The following is a 20,593-nucleotide window of genomic DNA, read 5'->3' as shown; positions in this document are numbered from 1 at the left end:
AAGTTTTGGAGCTATCATTTCAGGGTTCTCCAGTACTAATTTGGTGGAGATTGAATTTCACAGATCACCTCCTTGTCAAATTTCACTGTCACTCGGCTATTTTTCTTAAGACTAGGGCATCATCTAAGTGTAGTTTGGGGAGGGCGTATTTGTGAACCACATTTAGTTTAAAATTAATTCTGAAAAAAATTAAGAAGGGGGGTTATTTGTGGACAGTGGTATATTTGCAAATAAATCGGTAATCTTCGTCTGATCACTTACTTGGGTTAAAGGGAGTCAGCAAAACTCCCCCAAAAGGAGTTTTAGGGTTGAGTCGGGATTGAGTGTTGGTAGCTGTACGATTCAGAGTTTTCTCTGCTGCTTCTTCTACAAAAGTAACAACGTAACAGTTTAAACATCATATTTCAGAACCTGTAGAGAATGTTTGTAAAAACTAATGAGACAAGCAGGGGTTTTAAAATGTTAAATTTTTGTTCAAACATACAGTATATTTAATATATGCATTTGATCGTGTTTTAATAACATAAAGTTTGCTGGGTTTATCATTTCATGAAAAGTCAGGATCATTTGTAGGTCCGCTCTCCTTGTAGTAGCTGCTGGCTACCTCACTAAACAACAAACAGGAGGTCCAACACATGATATTTAAAGAATCTATGTAAGGTCAGGGTACCCAAATTGTGACAATTTTCACATGTTTTCGTTGAATGCATTCTGAAAGTTTAACTTTCAGTTTTTCTTTTAACCTTTCTAACAAGGAGGCATCGTAAGTTCAATATTATAATCGATTTTACAATTGATCGCTCACGTGCTCTTATTCGAACACGCTGTGACGTCATCACCTCATGGTTCCGGATTGCAGCAGGTGCGAGGACCCAAATTGTGACACTTTCGGTCGTGGTAAAATAAGGCGTCTTATCCACACAAAATGCGGAAATTGGAAGCGGGTATGTAAAATGTAGAAAGCACTTTTCATTTCCTGCTAAAATCAACGATATTTAAACAAAATAACAAACATTTAAAGCGATTATAAATGATGTAGAGCGACTTCTCGAAAATCAATATGGCGGATATCAATGCAAATCGTTATATTGAAATTGTGACGATATAATTATATATAACTCTTGATTATTCTGATTTCATTTTAAACAAAAAGTGCTTATCTACACATTATAAATGTTTATACAAATAACAAACTGCATATGAATCATGTACTGTTTTTTTTTCAATTTTTGTGGAATCGGAGAAATACTCAAATACATGAAATAAATACTGACACTTCATAACATTTTGATAAAGTATACATAGCTTCAGAACAAACAAAAATGCATCGCGGAGATGGTTTTTTACATGAATGGATTGGTGATGGTTATGAAATATGGAAAATTATGATGATTATTGTAAATTAATAAATGAATTACAATTATAAGGAATTATTTTTTAGATCTGTCAATTCATTGAATAAGTCATGAATTTAAAGACATTTAATGAAGTGAAATTCATTTGTTAATTAATAAGTAATAAGAAATTGATTCAGGTAAATTATACAAAAAATAGAATGTCAATGACATGGTTCTTTTGATACTCATTGATAATTTTTTTTTAAACTAGATTAGATTTTGATCAGGACAATGTCCACAGCGCCAGGCTTCCTTTGCCAGATCCCACTCTCTGTAAACATAGGAAGGCAGACAGGACTTGTGATATGACTTCCCACACTTGCAGTTAATCCAGAACAAATCAATGCCATCACGAATTTCGATCGCAGTGCATGACAGCATGCAGACTTGGCAAAGTACTTCATGGGTGGTACATGACATATCTTCTGAATGTAGAATGCCATCATTTTGGCACAGATGACAATGCCATGTACCACCAGTGAGTAGACTCAAGTCAACATCTGCATGCTGGTCATGAGTCAGACACTCTCGGTGATACCACCTGCTACACCTTGCATTATCACAGCCAACCCAGAAAATCCCACTCTCTTCATCACTGGTATGACCTTGGATATTGCATATAGGACAGGTGAATTCTGGGTCAGCAAGTTCTTCACTTATGTTGTTGCTTGTCAGTTCTACTGTTTTTGGCTAAAACACATTAAAGCATTTCTATGATATTTCAAGTGTTAGTAGAGCCAAGTGATACTAATAATTTCCTAAGAAATATATAAGATTAATGTTCATCATAACAGTACATTAAATATGTATGACTTTAAAAAAAAGAACAATTGATCTTTTGCATGATATTGTTACTATCATATCTTTGATATCGTTGCATTAATACTAATAATATTTTGTTTATACATGTACCTTTCTGACTCTTTTTTTAGGGACATGCAACTTTGGTAATTCTGTTTCAACATGATGCTTGCCCTGAAAGTCAAGGAAAGGTTAGAAGTTAGTAAGTATAACGGTTGTAGCATAAACTTAAATTTTTACAATTTGCAAAATGCTATTTCTATGCATACATGAATATTTCAATCTTTATACATTCAATTAATACCTTTTTAACTCTTTTCTTGGGTGCCTGATCCACATCTTTCCCAGTATTTGTCATTGTAGATTCATTACTTTCTCTCTGGATAAATAATAGAATTTGGTTAGCGAAAAAAGATCCCACAGGTATTTTTTAAACCGTGGGTAAAGGAAATCTTCATTTGCGTATACTAGAGTCAGTACAAACCAGCAACTACTTAGGGGTCAGACACATGAGGATTTTTAGTTTCATTAGTTTGATAAATGAGTAACAAATATTGCATGGGACAGAGGACAATATGCATTTTTAGTTTCATTAGTTTGATAAATAAGTAACAAATATTGCATGGGACAGTGGACAATATGGGAGTTTATTGACCGATCTCACCCAAAATAAATATGGATATGGATCAATATTTTGTTATGTTTATTGTTTAGAATTTACCCGTGGTTTTTGTTTATTCGGTTTAGGTTTCCTCTTCTCCTCTTTCTCCTTCAGCTGCTCATAGATTTGTTCTCCTGGGATTAAAGACAGATCAATTAAGAAAGAACACAGAAATGGAAAGAACAAGGAAATATAAGAAGATAAAGAACAAGGAAATATAACAAGGAAATATAAGAAGATAAAGAACAAGGAAATATAAGAAGATAAAGAACAAGGAAATATAAGAGGACATACAATAAGTTTCTTGACTGAGACTAGTGTTATTGGAGGTACCAATCGGCCCATGAATTTCAATAAAACAAATCTGGTTAATGGTTTATGAATTCAAAAGCTGATAAAAAATAATTATGGAATTTATTAAAATATTCAGTGGTTGAATTTGAGAATTATTTGATAATATGAATATTTCCCTCCTGAAACAATGTTTTATGGATACTATTTTGGTCTACTTAATTATCATTAAGAGTTTCTAGTAAGTAATATATTGTTTTTCACTAAGAAAGTTTTGTAACTTGTTTATGGTATGTTATTAGCTCACCTGCCCTTTGGGCAGGCGAGCTTATGATGTGCGTGCAACGTCCTTCGGCTGTCCGTCCTTCTGTCTGTCTGGTGTCAACTTTACCATTTAAACATCTTCTCAACAACCAAGAGGCCCAGAGACTTGATATTTGGCATGTGGCAGGCTGTGATGAAGTTTGTTTAGATGAATGACCTTGACCTACATTCAAGGTCAAATGGATCAAATAGGCTGAAAACTTTTAACGACTTCTGAATAACCAAAAATTATGTTCAAATGAACTTTACCATGATATAACTAGGAAAATATATTTTCAAGGACTCCTCAAATTACTGATAGGTCTGTTGATAAAAAGTATAATTGGATTGAAGTTGAGCTATTCAGGTCTATTGGGCCCTTGTTATTTATGTTGTATTTCACCTGTTATAACTCTTGCTTCAGTGATAATTCTTGTTGCTCTATTTTGTTTAGGTGGACCAATGATCGGGACCAGCACAGCTGCCAATTCCTGTGGTATGATGCCTTGGGTCACCAGAGGATGGCCCATGACAAACTGACCACAAGAATGGCAGAGAGGGTCTTGCCGTAATGAAATGTTGTCTCCCCCTGGTCCCATGTTGTTGATGGGATCGAACTCTGGATCTTTGGGCGCTAGCTGTGACTTATCGATGGCATCTTTATCGAACGGGAAAATGCCACATTTCCTGAATCCAGCCTTGATATTGTGAGGACTGAAGACCTTGTCCACAGCAGCTTGAAGTACCTGAGCTAGTCTTGATGAATTAAAAAAGAAGGTGATTGATTGATTATGATATTCAAAATTATGACAAGTATTATAAGCTAAGTTAAATATGTTGCTCTCCCTCTTTGCTTTTGAGAAAAATTTGCATGAAAACCTAGGAGCTACCTTTATGTGGCCTTAACTAATTACATGATATATACATAATATCTGTCTAAATTTCGTTCAAAATTCAATTGGATTAGAATAAAAACAAGGATTATATTTTTAATGTGCAATTATAGTATAGTTCCAGATTCATCTTATCATTATTGATCCATACCTATGTTTGCCAATTATAAGTTCTTTGTTTACATAGCTTAGACTGACTGCTAAATCAGACACAGCTTTTTTTAGTGGCCTGAAAAGCGCAACATCTAGCGGTTAAAGGAGATGGGTCGTATGGGGTGGCAAGCAGAAGAACTCTATCTGGTTGGCTCTAGCCATATCAATAAGTGGAATCGAAAGGTGACTCTCGTGGTTGTCAAGCACCAGTAAAATAGGTCTGGACCTAGGCACATGCTTCAGAAAAATTTCCTGGAACCATTTTCGGAACAAGTCCGAGTCCATGTAGCCATTTTCTGACGTGCCGAAAAGCCAACTTTGTGGAATTCCTTCAGGAAAGAAAACAAAAGGTTTGTTTCAGCAACGCTCACCCTATAAGGGACCTTTAGACATGTCTATAATCTTTATATTTAGGGGAGCATTCCTGCATTCAGGCAACTTTTAGGTCATCAAAATGTACAAAGTGTTGATGGTTATATTTAAAGCTTTAGATTAATACATCAGTTTTATTCTCAAGGTAATTTAAACCAAAGTTTTTCAAGAACTTAGTGCCGAAATGTCTTATTTAATTGATGTCTTTATTTAAATTATCATTTTATTTTATTCATATTTTAACAGCAACGATGAAATCTGAGATACATACCATCTCTATACATTCCACTTGGGAAGGACTTTTCATAAATTACCATGGTGGGTAAGACACGTCCATCTGCAGAGACACATACATTTGCTGTCGTGTGGTTTGAGGTGACAACTACTCGAGATTGTGCCTGTCTCCTGTCAGCTACACAGACCTTGTCTAGGGACATACCCTTCCCAAAGCCTGTCTCGTCCACATTGAATATGCACTCTGGCTTATTTCCGAGACCTTGAAATGGATTGATTGACAAAAATTAATGTAATATGTGTTGTATTTTCAAATGAAACAGGTTTCATTGCATTACAAATGCTCAAATTTGTTCCTTACTTAATTTATTTTTTGACTCCTTATTTTAATGAATGAATGACATTGTTGAAGATATTTAAAATTGAATTTATAATTGTTATGAACACAAAAAAATATCAATTTTCATAAGTGTCAACTTTGTATTTTATTAACAGTCACCATTCTGGTTTGTTTTCTATCTAGTAAATTATTGGGAGTTTTGTAAAATATAAACATACCCAATTTCTCTATTGTTTCAGATAACAGCTTAAAGTGCTGTGCCATGACTGTCTCATTTGACATTCTTGTCCTTCCACCATCGACAAGTTGGGGACTCTTCATCGATAGTCTTGGATGCCGTGATAGAAAAGACCTAAACCATTTATTGGACGGACCGTTTCCTGATCCTGACAGTTGTCTGCCGCTTTTGGATACAATACCTCTGACAAATGATTTTATTACTTTCCGTGTTAAAGGCATAGCTCTGGCCTGACAGTATACTATATATGCCACTAATTGCTCCTCCTCTACTTTGCTTAACACCCGGACTGGATGGCCTTTCAATAATCCTTTTTGATGACGGGATATGGTCATGCGATTTATTTTATGTAGCTTCTCAAGACTTCTAATTGACTTCCCAGGCTTTGCATCTTTAATAGCTTGTTTCAGTTGATCCGGTGTGTATTTCTTATATTTTCCTGTTGAACAACATGTGTTTGCTAATAATTATTCAAATAAAATTTTAACTGTATTATTGTTGTAATTTTGTTTCTATTTCAGTAGGGGGGTTTGACGGCTTAAAGAATGTTGTCATTTTGTTTATACTTGATGATCGAAAACAGTTTATAAGCTATTGCCTCTTGTTTGTTTCCATTAAAGATATGATATTTCCTTGAATACATCTTTATTTATGTCACTAAAATCAATATCAATTTCCCAAATTTCTTTGTAACTTTATCGTAACAGAATACCAGTTTAACTTGAAACAAAATAACTGGACATTCTTTAATTAAATATGACAAAATAACTGGACATTCTTTAATTAAATATGATATTGGATAAAAAAAATCAATCCTAAGTGTGTTATGGTTTTGCTTCCTGTGACATTCCTATAACAAGGAGTTGATTTTTTTTATTAAGAATGTAGGGTGGGTTTTTATCATAGGACTTCAAAACATCTTGTTCTTGTAGGCAAGTCCTTTTTAACAGTATTCAAAGATCCATTGCTGTGAAATTATTGCTGATATAATTGATACCAAGACAATGTTAAAAGAATGGTTAAGAAGGCGACTTATTTACCAACTATAGAGCAGTTTCAATAATGGGTAAAATAATGTTTGAATTTATACATATAGTTTCCATGACTAATGCATCGATCGTTTACATTTTGTCGCATTGGAGTCGTCTCCCTTGGATGGCCCTTGACCATGGCCAGGTCAAAGTCCGCTACAGATTGGTTGATATATATTGGAAGCTTACACGTATGCACCAAATTGGGATAAAGTTGATATATATATATATGACGCTTACACTGATATTATTATTTAATGTCATTAAAATTTGATATTCATTATACATACCAGAAAAACGTATTAAAAATTGAATCAGAATTGTGGGTTTCTCCAGGGACGTACAATAAGATATGTCTATATATGTCCCTGGTTTCTCTAAAAGAATACACAATTTAATATTAAAATATGTATAATTATAAATCAGAAGATTCGGAGTATTGTTTTGGTAATGGTCTGCAGCGACGTTTTTATTTAAAATTTTATTTCTTTTGATACAGAACGGACTTGTTTCCGGAATTAGTTAGGAGGGCACCTGCTTTTGTAAACGAATGCACCCATTTCTGTCATGCGCATTAGATCACTATGCAGTCAACTTATGAAAGATGGCGGAAGAATGTTTGGTTGGTCTAGCTGCGGTAATAAGACTCGTAACAGCTGTTGTTAGTCTTCTCTCAATTTAAACCTGAGTGAAATTTGATTTTATGGATTCGATTTTCTTTCCTTATCAATTTTCAATGGTATCGGTAATGTTTTTTATGTTGAAAACGTACTGTCGCAGGGACGGTTATGTATAGGAAGCCAAAACGTCACCTTACTTACCCATTTTGAAAGCAGCTAACCAGGATACCAGGTGAGTCAGCAGCTGGATGCCATTGGAAAAATAACGTCAACAACACCGTAAATGACGTCACAGACGTTTATTTTTGCGGAATTCTTTCTCGCGACAATTAGAACCATTTTATTGAAAAGTGTCACATTCTGGGTACTGTCACAATTTGGGTACCCTGACCTTACATATAAAAAACAGCAAAACATGAAGAAAATGCAAATATAAGCAATGAAATGGCATCCCCCCCCCCCCCCCCCCCCCCCCCCCCCGTGAAATATCAAAAATTATTCACTCTATAAAAGTGATATTTTTCACTCCCCCTGTCAGATATCCTCTATATCTATATCTTTTATAAATGACAAACACAGCCTACTTAGGTCTGATCTATAACGACTATAAACACCATGGAAAGTTCAATAAGTATATGACGTCATACACTGTTACTGTACGTATGCCACGTTGTTTTAACAGACTGGTAATATAGTGACCCGTGTTCTACTATATAGCTACCATCTGTTGTGAGTTGTTGTGCGCGGTTGTCCATCGCTGGGGTAGGGATGAGATGTGGAGCATGGGCAGGACGAGACCCTAGACAGGGGGTGACAATCTCCTTTAAAGCCACTCGGATATTGTTGTCAGACGACACGAAACACTGGGCGAAGGCTGTTATAGCTCTGGCGCGAACACTGGAGAAGATAGACAACAGTGACGTCATCTCATAAACTTCACACCTCAATTAACATGTGCTTCAGTAGTCGTTGCCTGATGACGCTGACGAGAGTGTAGTCACCAAAACATCACACATCCAATCCAATACTGGTTAGGGCTATTCCATTAAAATATCTACCTGACCCCAGAACTCCACATTACTTCTATACATGGTTGGATTACCTTCCTATTACCTCTATGTAATTTATTAAATAAATTCTATAGGTGGTACCCCTAACCAAACCTGGAGTCCTGGGGTGGGGTAGATGTTTTACTGGAGTCCTGGGGTGGGGGAGATGTTTTACTGGGAAAGCCCTATGATATTACTACTTACATGCATACAAACCAACCTGGAAATAATGTTTCATAATAACTAGAGCTGTGTATCGCAAGGTGGCTAGCGCTACCATTCGTATTGCGATACAGGGGTCGCAATGTAATACGTATCACGATATATGAGAAGCTGGTGACCTATCACATATCTGGTATTCCAGCGTGGGTTCATGTTTTGTTTACTTAGTGATATTTCCGGAATATTTGAGTCTTTGTCTACATTTGTTACAAAAGAAAACATACATTTTGTCTGTTTCCCAAAAAGCATTCTTGAATTTAGATCATTTGTATTTGAAAGAACTCAAACAGGCAGCTTTATAAGCGGCTGGAGAGGCCTTGTCAGCCATGCTGTTTACTTCAAAAGGGAGATAACTACCAATTTTCAAGTATCACGATATAAATCAAAGATAGCTGATGCATTGATGCACAACTCTGCGATCCAATACATCGATGCATCAGTGAATCGTTTCACCACTAATGATAACATGAGTTATATGAATTAACTGCTACAGGGGGATACTTACGTAGGAGCGATATCAGAACACCGAGCCAACAGGAGTCCCATCAGTGACAGATGCTTCATATTGTCTGCTAGTCCTTCGTCAAAGTTTTCTACCAAAATACAATGTTACAGATTTGAACCATTGTTATGCAACTCTTCTACAGAAACCAGTCAGCTAGGAAATGTCTGTACGACCTAAAACCACTCCAGTCAGCTAGGAAATGTCTGTAAGATCTAAAACCACTCCAGTCAGCTAGGAAATGTCTGTACGACCTAAAACCACTCCAGTCAGCTAGGAAATGTCTGTAAGACCTAAAACCACTCCAATCAGCTAGGAAATGTCTGTATGACCTGAATGTCCCCTTCCCCATGTATAAATAGTTGACCTTGAACTTAAACCCCCCAAACAGGTATTCATCTTGGGCATTCTTGTACTTGACTTTGGTATAATCTTTTATCAGAATTCAGTTTTAGGTGTTTAACATCCTTTCAACAGCCAGGTCACATGAGGACAGACCCACAGAAATGAAATCGCTACTAGACTGATGACATTAGACTGGTTGATGATTGACAAACAGTAAAGATGACCTTGACTTCACCACACTAAAAGGAATAACAACCACACCGATTCATTTACGCCCTCTCTAATGTCAGAATGAAAGAACTTCCTTTCAAAATTTAATAAATCATAAATTATTAAAGTTTAAATTGAGTCATTGTCAACACTTTGTGATTTCCTGTTCATGTTTTCTGACATTAATCTCATTTTTTTAATATCTGCAATTCACATTAAAAAGTTGTCTCCTTACCATCAACATCTCTCTCGGGTATCGACAGCAGCATCGCCGCTATATCTATGGTGAAAGCGCGATTGGCGTTCTGTACAAAAATACCAGATAGGACATATTAGAATATTATTTAAAACAGTGACGACTTTCTGCTGTAAAAACTCTACAACTGCTCTTCCTTTCAATTGATTTTTAAAATGCAAAAGTGAAACTTGAAACATGGTTAGTACAATCAACCCTAAGTTAGTCTGGAGAACGTGAATCATAGAAAAGGCAGTAACCGTCAGGTAGACTCAGTTTCTGTAAAATTTAAATACTTTGAAAATATTTTGCTTATTAGAACAACATTCTCTGTGTTGGGGAAGAAAAAACAAAGAAAACAAATTGGTCTGATAATAGACAAGCACATATATACAGCCAATTTAACAATTGCTTCTACTGAAATGAACAAATTAAATACTGACTTCTACTGGAGTGATTTGGTTTATTTTGTTTAATGTGCTATTAACAGCCAGGGTCATTTAAGGACATACAAGGTATTGGAAATGGAGGGAAGACGGAGTACCCGGAGCAAAACCACCAGCCTACGGTCAGTACCAGGCAACAACCGCATGTGTGATTCGAACTTGCGACTCAGGTGGTGGGCAAGTGATAATGTGTCGGAACACCTTAGCCACTGCCAGTTTGAGACTGACGAGGGGCAAACCAAATGCATAGTGTCAGGAAACTACATACCTTTGCATGCTTTGATAAACGGTACAACCATTCCACAACTTTAGCAAATGCTTCGTTCGGTAACTCATTCAGAATTTTAATCACAGACTGAAAAAGAAAAACAAACAAATTTTCTATGTGATTTGTTGAATTAACTACAAATATTTTGTGCAACATCAATGCCTACATTCCCCGATTATTTTGACCCAAAAGTGGCCTAAAAATACTTTGACCTATATTACGACAGTGGACAGACAAAATTAGCAGTAAACAGTATGCCCCAGACCAAGTCATATTGCAGGGCTTTTTCTCAGTGGTTTGGGATGGGGGCCTTTTTGTCTCATTTAGGGAAGAAAATTATTGAATTGGGAAAGATTTTTGAAAGAATTGCTTGGGAATTCGGCTTAAATATGAAATAATTGGGAATGGGGCCATTAATGGCCCCAAAAAGCCCTCAGAAAAAGCCCTGTATTGGGGCATAAAAATCCTCTCATATCAGCAGAACATAATCAAACATACTGCTGTGTCAACAGACGCAAATCAACTGTAACAGACCTATTGCACTAGACTGACAGCGAACTCAAACATTGATCAGAATGAATGGAACAGAGTACTATACAACCATAATAACCTTTGACCTAGTCACCTTAATGACCTCTCACATGTGTGACATACTAACCTGTGTGACCCTTGACCTGTACTCCACTTTGTCTGGGACCTTGGTACACATGTGCTGAATTAGAGTCCGTACGCTTGAGTGAACCCGATCTCCGCACTGTTTCATCATGTGGCTATGATCAGATCAAAAACATCAGTGAGATATGTCTCGCTATCCTGGACAGGACATAAGTTAATCTAGACCAAACTGGAGGCAATTTAAAGGCAGTTTTAAGGCTCTGATTTATGAACTTTTCTTAGATAAAATGCATTTTTGTTTATTTAATGCCTGATGCCTCATTATTCATGTGCAATTTCAGATTTTCTGAATTCCAATTTCTTTCAATCTATCAGTTTGAAAATGAAATGCAATATTCCTTTGAACTGTCATTTTATTTACAGACCAAATTATATTATCAAATGGAATTTGGAGTCATATTCATGTTTCTGTGTGATGCTTTAAACACTGAATCACATATTTAAGACCACTTCTAAGCCTCAGGCCAGGAATCAAGGCTTTTCCTGTTCACATAGTAAATGTCAAGGACTATACATGACTACAATCATTCTGATAAGGTTTAGGACTAGGTTAAATTGCATCACTCCCAGTAAAATCAGGATTTTAATGGACAACCAACCTATCAAGAAGACAAACTAGTAAAAATACCATTAACAGACTAAAATGTTCTTATACCAAATATTATTAACTGTTTAGTTTGTTTGCTGGGCCTATTGCCCTATGAACACTCAGGGTATCCTTGTAGTAGATGGTGACCACCTCAATGAACACCATACAGAATTCTTGTGTCATGCCGTCTAGAGGCATCAGTGCAAAGAGTCTTGCCCAAGGACACAACTCACATCAGCATATACTGGTCTGTTTCTCATCTTCCCAAGAAAAAACAAACCATCATGGGTAAGGAGAGTCAATCCACACAACTCCAAACTTCAACTGAGGTTATGTAGACCAACACTCTAACCGACTGAGCTATCGAGGCCCCTTTACTTTATGTTTGATATGCATGAAGAAGTAAAATAGAAAATTTCAGGTGTCTAGGCTAAAGTTGGGGAGAAACAATTCGCACAAGGAATTGGTCCTATGGACAAAAAATGTTCAACTCACAAACATGAATCCAACTACTTTTAAACACATGGTTTTGGCCTCAATATATCTTAACTTTTATAACACAAATGCGGAAAACACAGAAGATCATACCAGATGAAGGATGTTGCGTGGTTCGCTGTGACCTGAACAGGGTTTGGGGATAGCAGTGGCTGCCACAGCCTTGTTTTCTCCAATCAACATGAGAAGATTCTGCAGGAGGTTTTTACAGAGCTAGACGGAAAAAAAAAAACTAAGTTGACACAATACCGCTACACTTCAAATCACGTCTTTCACAAATATTTCTCATCTAAATATGAATCATTTTAATGACCAACTTGCAAACATCTAACCTTGTTAAAAAAAAAAAAAATCAAAAATGATTATGATCTTCATGTAAAAGTTTCTGGTTTGTTTGACTGAAACAAGATATTTGAATTACTATTTTATTCTCTTTCCTCCTGAATTTATACAGAAATATACAATACAGAGGAATGTTGTATACTCAACAGCCTAAAACAGTTTTGAATTATCTACACACCTGCAATGTCCTCCAAATATCATAAGAAGGCATGACAAGCGATACAAATCCCCTAGCGAGCCAACTATACCCACTGAAATATCCCGCTAAAAGCCATATGTAAATAGTAACAGTGACCTTGGCAACCGAAACATGAACCTGTTTGAGGTATTCTCATACTTTATACATGATATGAAGTTGGTCAAAATATGTTTAAAAAGATACTTTCATTAAGGCAATATGACATCAGGGCTTTTTCTCATTCATTTTGGGAAGAAAATTGGTGAGTTGGGAAAGTTTTTTTCATGAGTAAACTGAAAATTTTGGGAATTTGGCTTAAATATGAAATAATTTCAATTGGAAATGGGGCCAAAAAGCCCTGAAAAGAAGCCAGAGACATTGTTAACCAAGAAACTTCTCGCATATTTCTGTACTTACTTCATGGAACAAGGACACAACATGGTTATGTAGGGGAAGGCACAGGAACCCAAGACCCTGAAACACAAAACAGACAACCATAATACAGGTGATAGTTCATTATCAAATAGTGATGGGAAAGGTTAAAATCATCTGTCATTTTACTAAAACCACTGGTATTTTTTAAAATTATAAACAATTGTAAAATAAGTCATAAACCTATATCAATCACACATGTTGGCTATAAGACGTTTTTCCTTAAACCAAATACCTAATGTGTTTTCCTATAGAAAATTTGAAATGAAGGAATTTCTTTCAGTTAAGGAGACGGATGAAATCGGGTCAGTGGTTATGATTGGAAGACTTAATCCATCCAACAGACTTGTAACAACTATTTTCACAACATCACATTTCACCATCACCAGTTGGGCTTGATACAAACCTTATAAGCAAGGCCAACTACGGGTAACCTGGATGTAGGGCTGAAACAAAGTAATTCAAATAAAGATTTGTATAAAAGATGAACCAAGAAATTTATCAAAATAATTATGGAAATTAATCTCTTAAACATAGTTGATATTTACTCACTGGAAAATTCTTTTGAATATTTTTTCAGAGGATCAATTTTCTAATTAATAAAATCACAAAACAAACCTCCAGTAAGCATGGATTCCACAAAATACGAACAAAAGCCTGCAATGGACTCACCATCTCTCAGTGAAGTTTCCACTGAAGGCCTCCGAGTCGTGGCGAGTAAGTTCCACCAAGATCTGTACGGTGTGGTACAGCGATGCCTCGGACTGACGCAATGGTGTCGTCTCCAACAGAAACACAAGGTCCTGGTGGCAGAAATCATCAGCCAATCAGATTGAAACAATGTTATCAAGCAGAAGTCATCTGCCAATTAGATTGAAACAATTTAATAATAATTGTCCGAAAACTGACCAACTTTAGGTTGACAGATTTGAGTAGTAAACAGACCAGACAAGTTTTATTATCATCAAATAATTTCTTCAAAAGATAATTTTATTATCACTTAGATTCCTGTCTGTTTAAAACCAATGAAGATCATTGAGTTACTGAAAGAAGTAATTAATTTTATATTTTGATTTTAAATCAGCAGGAATCGTGACAAGTATCGAACATGTAACCTGCATCTGTGACATCACAACCAGCAGGTATCGTAACAAGTATCGAACATGTAACCTACATCTCTGTTACATCACAACCAACAGGTATCGTAACAAGTATCGAACATGTAACCTGCATCTGTGACATCACAACCAGCAGGTATCGTAACAAGTATCGAACATGTAACCTACATCTCTGTTACATCACAACCAACAGGTATCGTAACAAGTATCGAACATGTAACCTGCATCTGACATCACAACCGGCAGGTATCGTAACAAGTATCGAACATTTAACCTGCATCTGTGACATTACAACCGGCAGGTATCGTAACAAGTATCGAACATGTAACTTGCATGTGTTACATCACAACCAGCAGGTATCGTAACAAGTATCGAACATGTAACTTGCATGTGTTACATCACAACCAGCAGGTATCGTAACAAGTATCGAACATGTAACCTACATCTGTGACATCACAGCCGGCAGGTATCGTAACAAGTATCAAACATGTAACCTACATCTGTGACATCACAACCGGCAGGTATAGTAACAAGTATCGAACATGTAACCTACATCTGTGACATCACAACCGGCAGGTATCGTAACAAGTATCGAACATGTAACCTGCATCTGTGACATCACAACCGGCAGGTATCGTAACAAGTATCAAACATGTAACCTACATCTGTGACATCACAACCAGCAGGTATCGCAACAAGTATCAAACATGTAACCTGCATCTGTGACATCACAACCGGCAGGTATCGTAACAAGTATCGAACATGTAACCTGCATCTGTGACATCACAACCGGCAGGTATCGTAACAAGTATCGAACATGTAACCTGCATCTGTGACATCACAACCAACAGGTATCGCAACAAGTATCAAACATGTAACCTCCATCTGTGACATCACAACCAGCAGGTATCGCAACAAGTATCGTCCTTTATGAGGAGTCCATACCCGTAGAACATCCATCAGGAGTTTCTTGATGGCCATGGCTACTTGAGGTGCCATTTCCTCGGTGTCCTCATCTTCATCCATACTGAAGTCCTGTAGAAGAGAACCTTCGCTATACTAATGTCTATATAATTCAAAATTTCACCACAACTATACAGGAAGTGTTACTGATGTTTTTTTAAAGAAAGCTACCAATGATTTAAAATCCAGCTATTAAATTATTGCACATGTTCCTACCCAGCATGTACTCCTAAGTTTTTACTGGTGTGAAAGACAATGAAAATTTGATAGTGACTATTTCAATTTAATTAAGAAAAAGAAAATTAAAAAAAAACAAAACTTATGACCTCATGTCCAAAAGATTGCAACAGAAAAATAACCACAAGAATATATAATGTAACATTTCCTAACAACAAAATCTAGAATAAAAACTGTCACACGATTTCAGTTCTAACAAGTGAATGGCAGAGAATTCGAAGGAACAAGAGAAACTGCTTGTAAACATCTGTCAATTATACATAGGGCTGTGGACAAAGATACTTGTCTACTAATTTTGTTAGAAATTCAGAAAATAACAAGAGGCCCAGAGGGCCAGTATCACTCACCTGGACATTGTAGAAATTATGGTAAAATTATCTACATTTCTACAGAGGCAGAAGGATTTTAAAAGAATTTGCTATATTTCTCCTCAGGCCCTTGAGGTGCCCGACCCAGTTAATACAAAATTAGTCCCTTTCACTCAAGGATGCTTCAGACAAAATCCACAAAGTTGTTTATGACTATTATTAATTTTTAGGAATTGTTGACATACGACGAAGGTTCATGCCATGCCACGCCAAAGCACGCCCTGCCACCAGCTCATCAATCCATCAGACCAGGTGAGCTAAAGTTAACTGATATTTTATGTGTTTATCTGTATTTTCTGACTCACCATGTTAATATCAACTGTAGGATCTGCCTCTCTGCTGTCTCGACTTTTCTTTCCTTTTTGTTTCCCGCCTCTCACAGTACTTTTTTTTCTCTTACTGGAATCTAACAAAATAACAACGGACAAAATCAGTATCAATTATCATTTCTACCTTATATATCTTTTCTCACATGTTTTACTTTTGTATAAACTACATCAAATGGACACGCTTGTGAAATTAATCTAATGTCGGAAATTCTATAAATGGCTGAATTCAACTCCTCTACTGAACTGACAAAGAAAATCAGCTCAGATTATTCCGACAATGATAGAGAATTCCCCGAGAGAGAATGGGGGTAAATCTGGTACAGGGTGAGAAACTTGTGCCTTGTAAAGATCAGTACAGTAGAAGCTTCCAGTAACACAAGATTGCCAACGGCCCATCTATACCAAAGGGTTATTCCAGTGAAACATCTATCCCACCCCAGGACTCCAGGTTTTGTTAAGGGGTACTACCCATACAGGACTTTTTTCTGTGGGCTTCATGGGGCCATTAATGGGCCCCATTCCCTATTGAAATTATTTCATTTTAAAGCCAAATTACCAAAAATTTGCAGTTTATTCCTGAAAAAATATTTCCTAATTTACCAATTTTCTTCCCAAATTGACTCAAAAAAGCCCCATCTCAAACCAGTGAGAAAAAGCCCTGCCATATAATTTACTGAATAAATTACTAGAACTTATAGGAAAGAAATCTAATCATGGATAGAAGTGATTTATTTTGGTTTCCTGGGGTCAGGTAGATATTTTAATGGAATAGCCCTTACAAGTGCATGCTTATATTTGATAACATTTACAACATATCCTGTATTGAAAATAATCTATTTTTCAGGCCAATGAATAATCTGGCATGAGAATTCTGAAGGATTTTTGTTGATTTGTGGTATATTATAAACTCCCAATGGTTTAAGCCGGACCTGATTACTGTTGTTCACACTCGTTATTCCTTACCAACTGACGTCAACAGTTTCAGCGTATCGATTGTCTTCTCGTACAGTACTGGATGGAACACATTGAAGGCGCTGCTGCCTGCAAATATACAACTTAAGACATTAAAACATGAACGCTGTTTTCTGAGCAATGTTCACAGAAGTACTAGCTGAATGGTTGTTACAGCTATCATTGTGTCTAAGTTTAAACACTTTGGAGAGCATTCTACCTTTATATCATTCTACATCAAATAAACATTCAAATGAATAAAAAATTCAACAAATTTCAATACTTTTATGAAAATTTAAATTCAATCTGACTACAGAGCATTTATATTTAACACTAAAAATATTTTAACTGAAAACAATATTATCTTCTCACTATTAATTAGTTGATTAAAAAATCTTAAAACTTCTTAAACAAGTGGATGAACAGACAGACAAAGGGCAAACACTTAATGCCCTGGACCTCATTTTGGCAAAGAAACAATGGTATATATGGGCTCAATGTGGCCATGGCGCCTTAAATTCACCATTGGCGACCAGTTAATTGGCGCCTAGATTTTATGACTAGGTAGTCAAATAGGCCACCTAGTAAAAATATCTACTTTGAGCCCCGATATTTTTCTGAAGCTTACTATCTGACTTTGTGAGACACAACACACCTCAGAGTTGTTTTTAGACAGAAAGTCAGACTATAGAGATCTTTAATTTTGATATTCATTCCAAATGGAAACTCTGCTTTGCGTTGAATTGCACAGCAGATTCAAATGTTTTTAAAAAGTTACTAGTGGAAATAAGGAGTTCATCTATCTTTCACCTTCGCTAAACAAGAGTTTGAAAGCCCGGACTCCTCTTCAGGAGCAAACTTAGACGCACCTTTATCCTAGGCGAGGGAAGATGACACCTTAAAACGAACCAGAATTAAATAACTTTGATATCATGGCAACTAAGTTTGACCAACCAATCTTACCAGGAACTGCTAACAACTTGAGGTAGCCTGAACACGATAAAATGGCCGATTCTTTTTTCATGCTGTCTGCAGTTTTCTGAAAAACAAACAATACTGAATCACAGTAACGTCTATTAAACTCAAATTAAAAGTTTTAACTTTGAATCATTTTTGATGTTATGGCCCCTAACAAATAATAAGATTTAAACTGTAGAGAGAAACACAAACTGTTCCACACAGGGACTGATCCACAAACCTCGGATTTTCACGTTTCATAGATTAGGAAAATGCACTATGGACGGAGTGATAAGATTACCCTATTGATGAGGTTACTGTAAATGGTTATTTTCGCGGCTGGTTAATTTCAGGATCTGGATATATGTTAACTATACACATATGGGTAATTTTCGCAATCAACCCACCTTCGTTTGTAGTTAGAGATTACACAAATTTCAATGTTTACAGTAATGAAAGGACCATGAGACAGTCTGTTGAAAGCAATATGAAAATCAAAAGCCAATCAGGAGATGATGGTAGACAAATGACAAAAGATAATCAATCTTTACCATTCATATTTACAGGTAAAATGTCCACATCATATATCTGGAGTTGATCTGCTCCCAGTCTAGCACAACAAGGAGAAGATTGTTGAATTGTGATCTCATGGCCACACAGTTTAAAATCTTACCGATTGTCCTATGTCAATAAGGTATGCCAACAAAGCGATGAGGTGCTTGTGTTGAATATCATTCTCCACCAGGACAGTCCAGAATCCTGAAATACACAATAACACACCAGTACAATTGTCAATATAATTATGTCTGGTCGATAGCTTTTGATTAACATGTGGGTGTAATAATAAACCTGTTGAATGCCATAGAGTGATATATATATTATATAATATCTTACACTGAAATAAGTTTTGCATTAACTTATGTGTGGTTGTGTACCATTCTCACACCATTCACTACAAAGTCAATGTTCCAATTTTAACAGCTTAACAAATATTTAATAGTCAATGCCAATGGGAGTAAAATCCCAACTCATTAAACACATTATATCAAAGCCTACCAATTGCAAGATTCAAAGAAAAGGGTAGAAATCTGACAGAGATCGTTGGACAACACCCCCCCCCCCCTAAAGGGAAATTACTTTTGCAAAAATAGTCAAATCAAAATGCCATTCAGGGAAACATAATTCTATACATCATTGTCTTGAGGCCAACAAAGTTAAAAACAACATGGTTTATCCTACTCCTATACGTATATGAGGTCTTATTCCACCTGATTGTTACATGACAGCCTGTCAAAAGTTTCCTGTCGTGTAAACCTCTAATATTATTGGAGTAGGTTTATCCATATTACTCCCTCATTTTAAAAATTTAAACAATTAAGATAAAAAACAGTTTTTTTTTTCATTTTTCAACACAACTTACCTTCTCCCTGACCCCCTTCCTTGTGGGTGATCCAGTCCACAAGAATTTCCTGCAGCAGACGAAGCGACTGGCGATGGAAGTCAATCTCTTGGAAGTCATTCTGTAAGTCGATATCAATCGGGTCGATGTCTGTAAAATCACTATCCCATATAGACTTCACCCAGTCTGAAAATAATTCAGGAAACAATTAATATTGTTGTATTGAATTTTAACTGTCTGTAGATCACAAAAATAAGTCCGAGTGTTTCCTCTGACCTAGCCCGAATTTTCTGACAATCTTACTTGTTAAATCAGCTTTAAAGGCGATATCAACAGCATAACCATTTGGATTACACATGTCCCGGACACGACACCATGTTTGGTGAAGGGTTCCTACACTTAATGGTGTGTCAGCTGGACAACATTCTATACCCAAACTGCCAGTGTGGAATCAAAACAACCACGCGATTCTCGTACGTAGCCGAGGTACAAGTACAATCGATATGACTTCGAGGTTCGACAAATACGAAAAGGTTAAATATTCAATTGTAAACATTGTACACCCAAACTGTTCTCATCAGTATGTAACCAAAACAACCACATACTTCTCGTACGTAGCAGAAGTACATACAAGTACAATCGATGTGTCCTCGAGGTTCGACAAATACGAAAAGATTAAATATTCAATTGTAAACATTTAAAATCAGGATACGAAGTCAGCTGGAAGATCTGTCATCATTCGGACTCGCTTTCATCGCGGCCAATAAAGCATTCACAGTATCTATGGCGGTAGTAAGTTTAAATGAGAAGTTAAAATAGAAATATGGTATCCCCTGATCAACTTGTACTTCAACCCTAACACTTATCAAACCTTCTTGCAGGCGCTGGAGTTCAAATTTTTCCAGCACTTCGACCGTCTTCTCCACATCCGCCATTTTCAAGTTAGCCG

The 20,593-nt window shown here is 36.3% G+C and overlaps 2 protein-coding genes and 1 long non-coding RNA gene across 19 annotated transcripts in view; 1 reads left to right on the top strand and 2 right to left on the bottom strand.

Annotated features, from left to right (window-relative positions):
* LOC117335520 (condensin-2 complex subunit D3-like) overlaps positions 1-20,593 on the bottom strand; it is a 59,976-nt gene extending 39,383 nt beyond the window's left edge. The window contains 18 exon segments of the mRNA XM_033895559.1: positions 262-366; positions 8,056-8,231; positions 9,111-9,198; positions 9,898-9,967; positions 10,612-10,698; positions 11,270-11,381; positions 12,464-12,504; positions 12,506-12,583; positions 13,308-13,364; positions 13,729-13,768; positions 13,995-14,125; positions 15,386-15,475; positions 16,314-16,414; positions 17,301-17,378; positions 18,252-18,327; positions 18,919-19,004; positions 19,666-19,830; positions 20,516-20,593. Coding sequence (XP_033751450.1) covers positions 262-366; positions 8,056-8,231; positions 9,111-9,198; positions 9,898-9,967; positions 10,612-10,698; positions 11,270-11,381; positions 12,464-12,504; positions 12,506-12,583; positions 13,308-13,364; positions 13,729-13,768; positions 13,995-14,125; positions 15,386-15,475; positions 16,314-16,414; positions 17,301-17,378; positions 18,252-18,327; positions 18,919-19,004; positions 19,666-19,830; positions 20,516-20,579 — 1,645 coding nt within the window. The 5' untranslated portion in view covers positions 20,580-20,593.
* Positions 667-6,175, top strand: LOC117335523. Of its 16 annotated transcripts, none has more exons than XR_004534438.1 (8): positions 667-944; positions 1,609-2,025; positions 2,330-2,400; positions 2,946-3,188; positions 3,908-4,230; positions 4,534-4,849; positions 5,118-5,189; positions 5,685-6,175. It is a non-coding gene; the product is annotated as an uncharacterized LOC117335523 (long non-coding RNA). The 16 variants fall into 16 exon arrangements; XR_004534436.1 differs by having other exon boundaries at positions 668-944; positions 1,614-2,025; positions 5,118-5,397; XR_004534440.1 differs by having other exon boundaries at positions 668-944; positions 1,609-1,995; positions 2,330-2,396; positions 5,118-5,397.
* LOC117335521 lies at positions 1,215-3,342 on the bottom strand. 2 transcript variants are annotated; one of them, XM_033895560.1, is made up of 4 exons: positions 2,920-3,342; positions 2,503-2,577; positions 2,310-2,372; positions 1,215-2,087 (listed from the first exon to the last, which is right to left on the bottom strand). In XM_033895560.1, exons 1-4 carry the CDS (start codon positions 3,202-3,204, stop codon positions 1,605-1,607), a joined length of 906 nt encoding a protein of 301 aa, XP_033751451.1. In that variant the 5' UTR covers positions 3,205-3,342; the 3' UTR covers positions 1,215-1,604. The 2 variants fall into 2 exon arrangements, with proteins under 2 accessions (XP_033751451.1, XP_033751452.1); XM_033895561.1 differs by having other exon boundaries at positions 2,503-2,948.

Source organism: Pecten maximus, chromosome 10, assembly GCF_902652985.1.
Source record: "Pecten maximus chromosome 10, xPecMax1.1, whole genome shotgun sequence".
Taxonomy (NCBI): Eukaryota; Metazoa; Mollusca; class Bivalvia; order Pectinida; family Pectinidae; genus Pecten; species Pecten maximus.
This window is presented reverse-complemented; position numbering and strand designations above follow the sequence as displayed.

Coding starts and splice junctions, on each gene's coding strand:
- LOC117335521 (XM_033895560.1), bottom strand. CDS start 3,204: ATGGGCCGATTGGTACCTCCAATAACACTAGTCTCAGTCAAGAAACTT. Junction 2,578..2,919: donor CGAATAAACAAAAACCACGG/GTAAATTCTAAA, acceptor TTATTTATCCAG/AGAGAAAGTAATGAATCTAC. Junction 2,373..2,502: donor CCAAGAAAAGAGTTAAAAAG/GTATTAATTGAA, acceptor CTTGACTTTCAG/GGCAAGCATCATGTTGAAAC.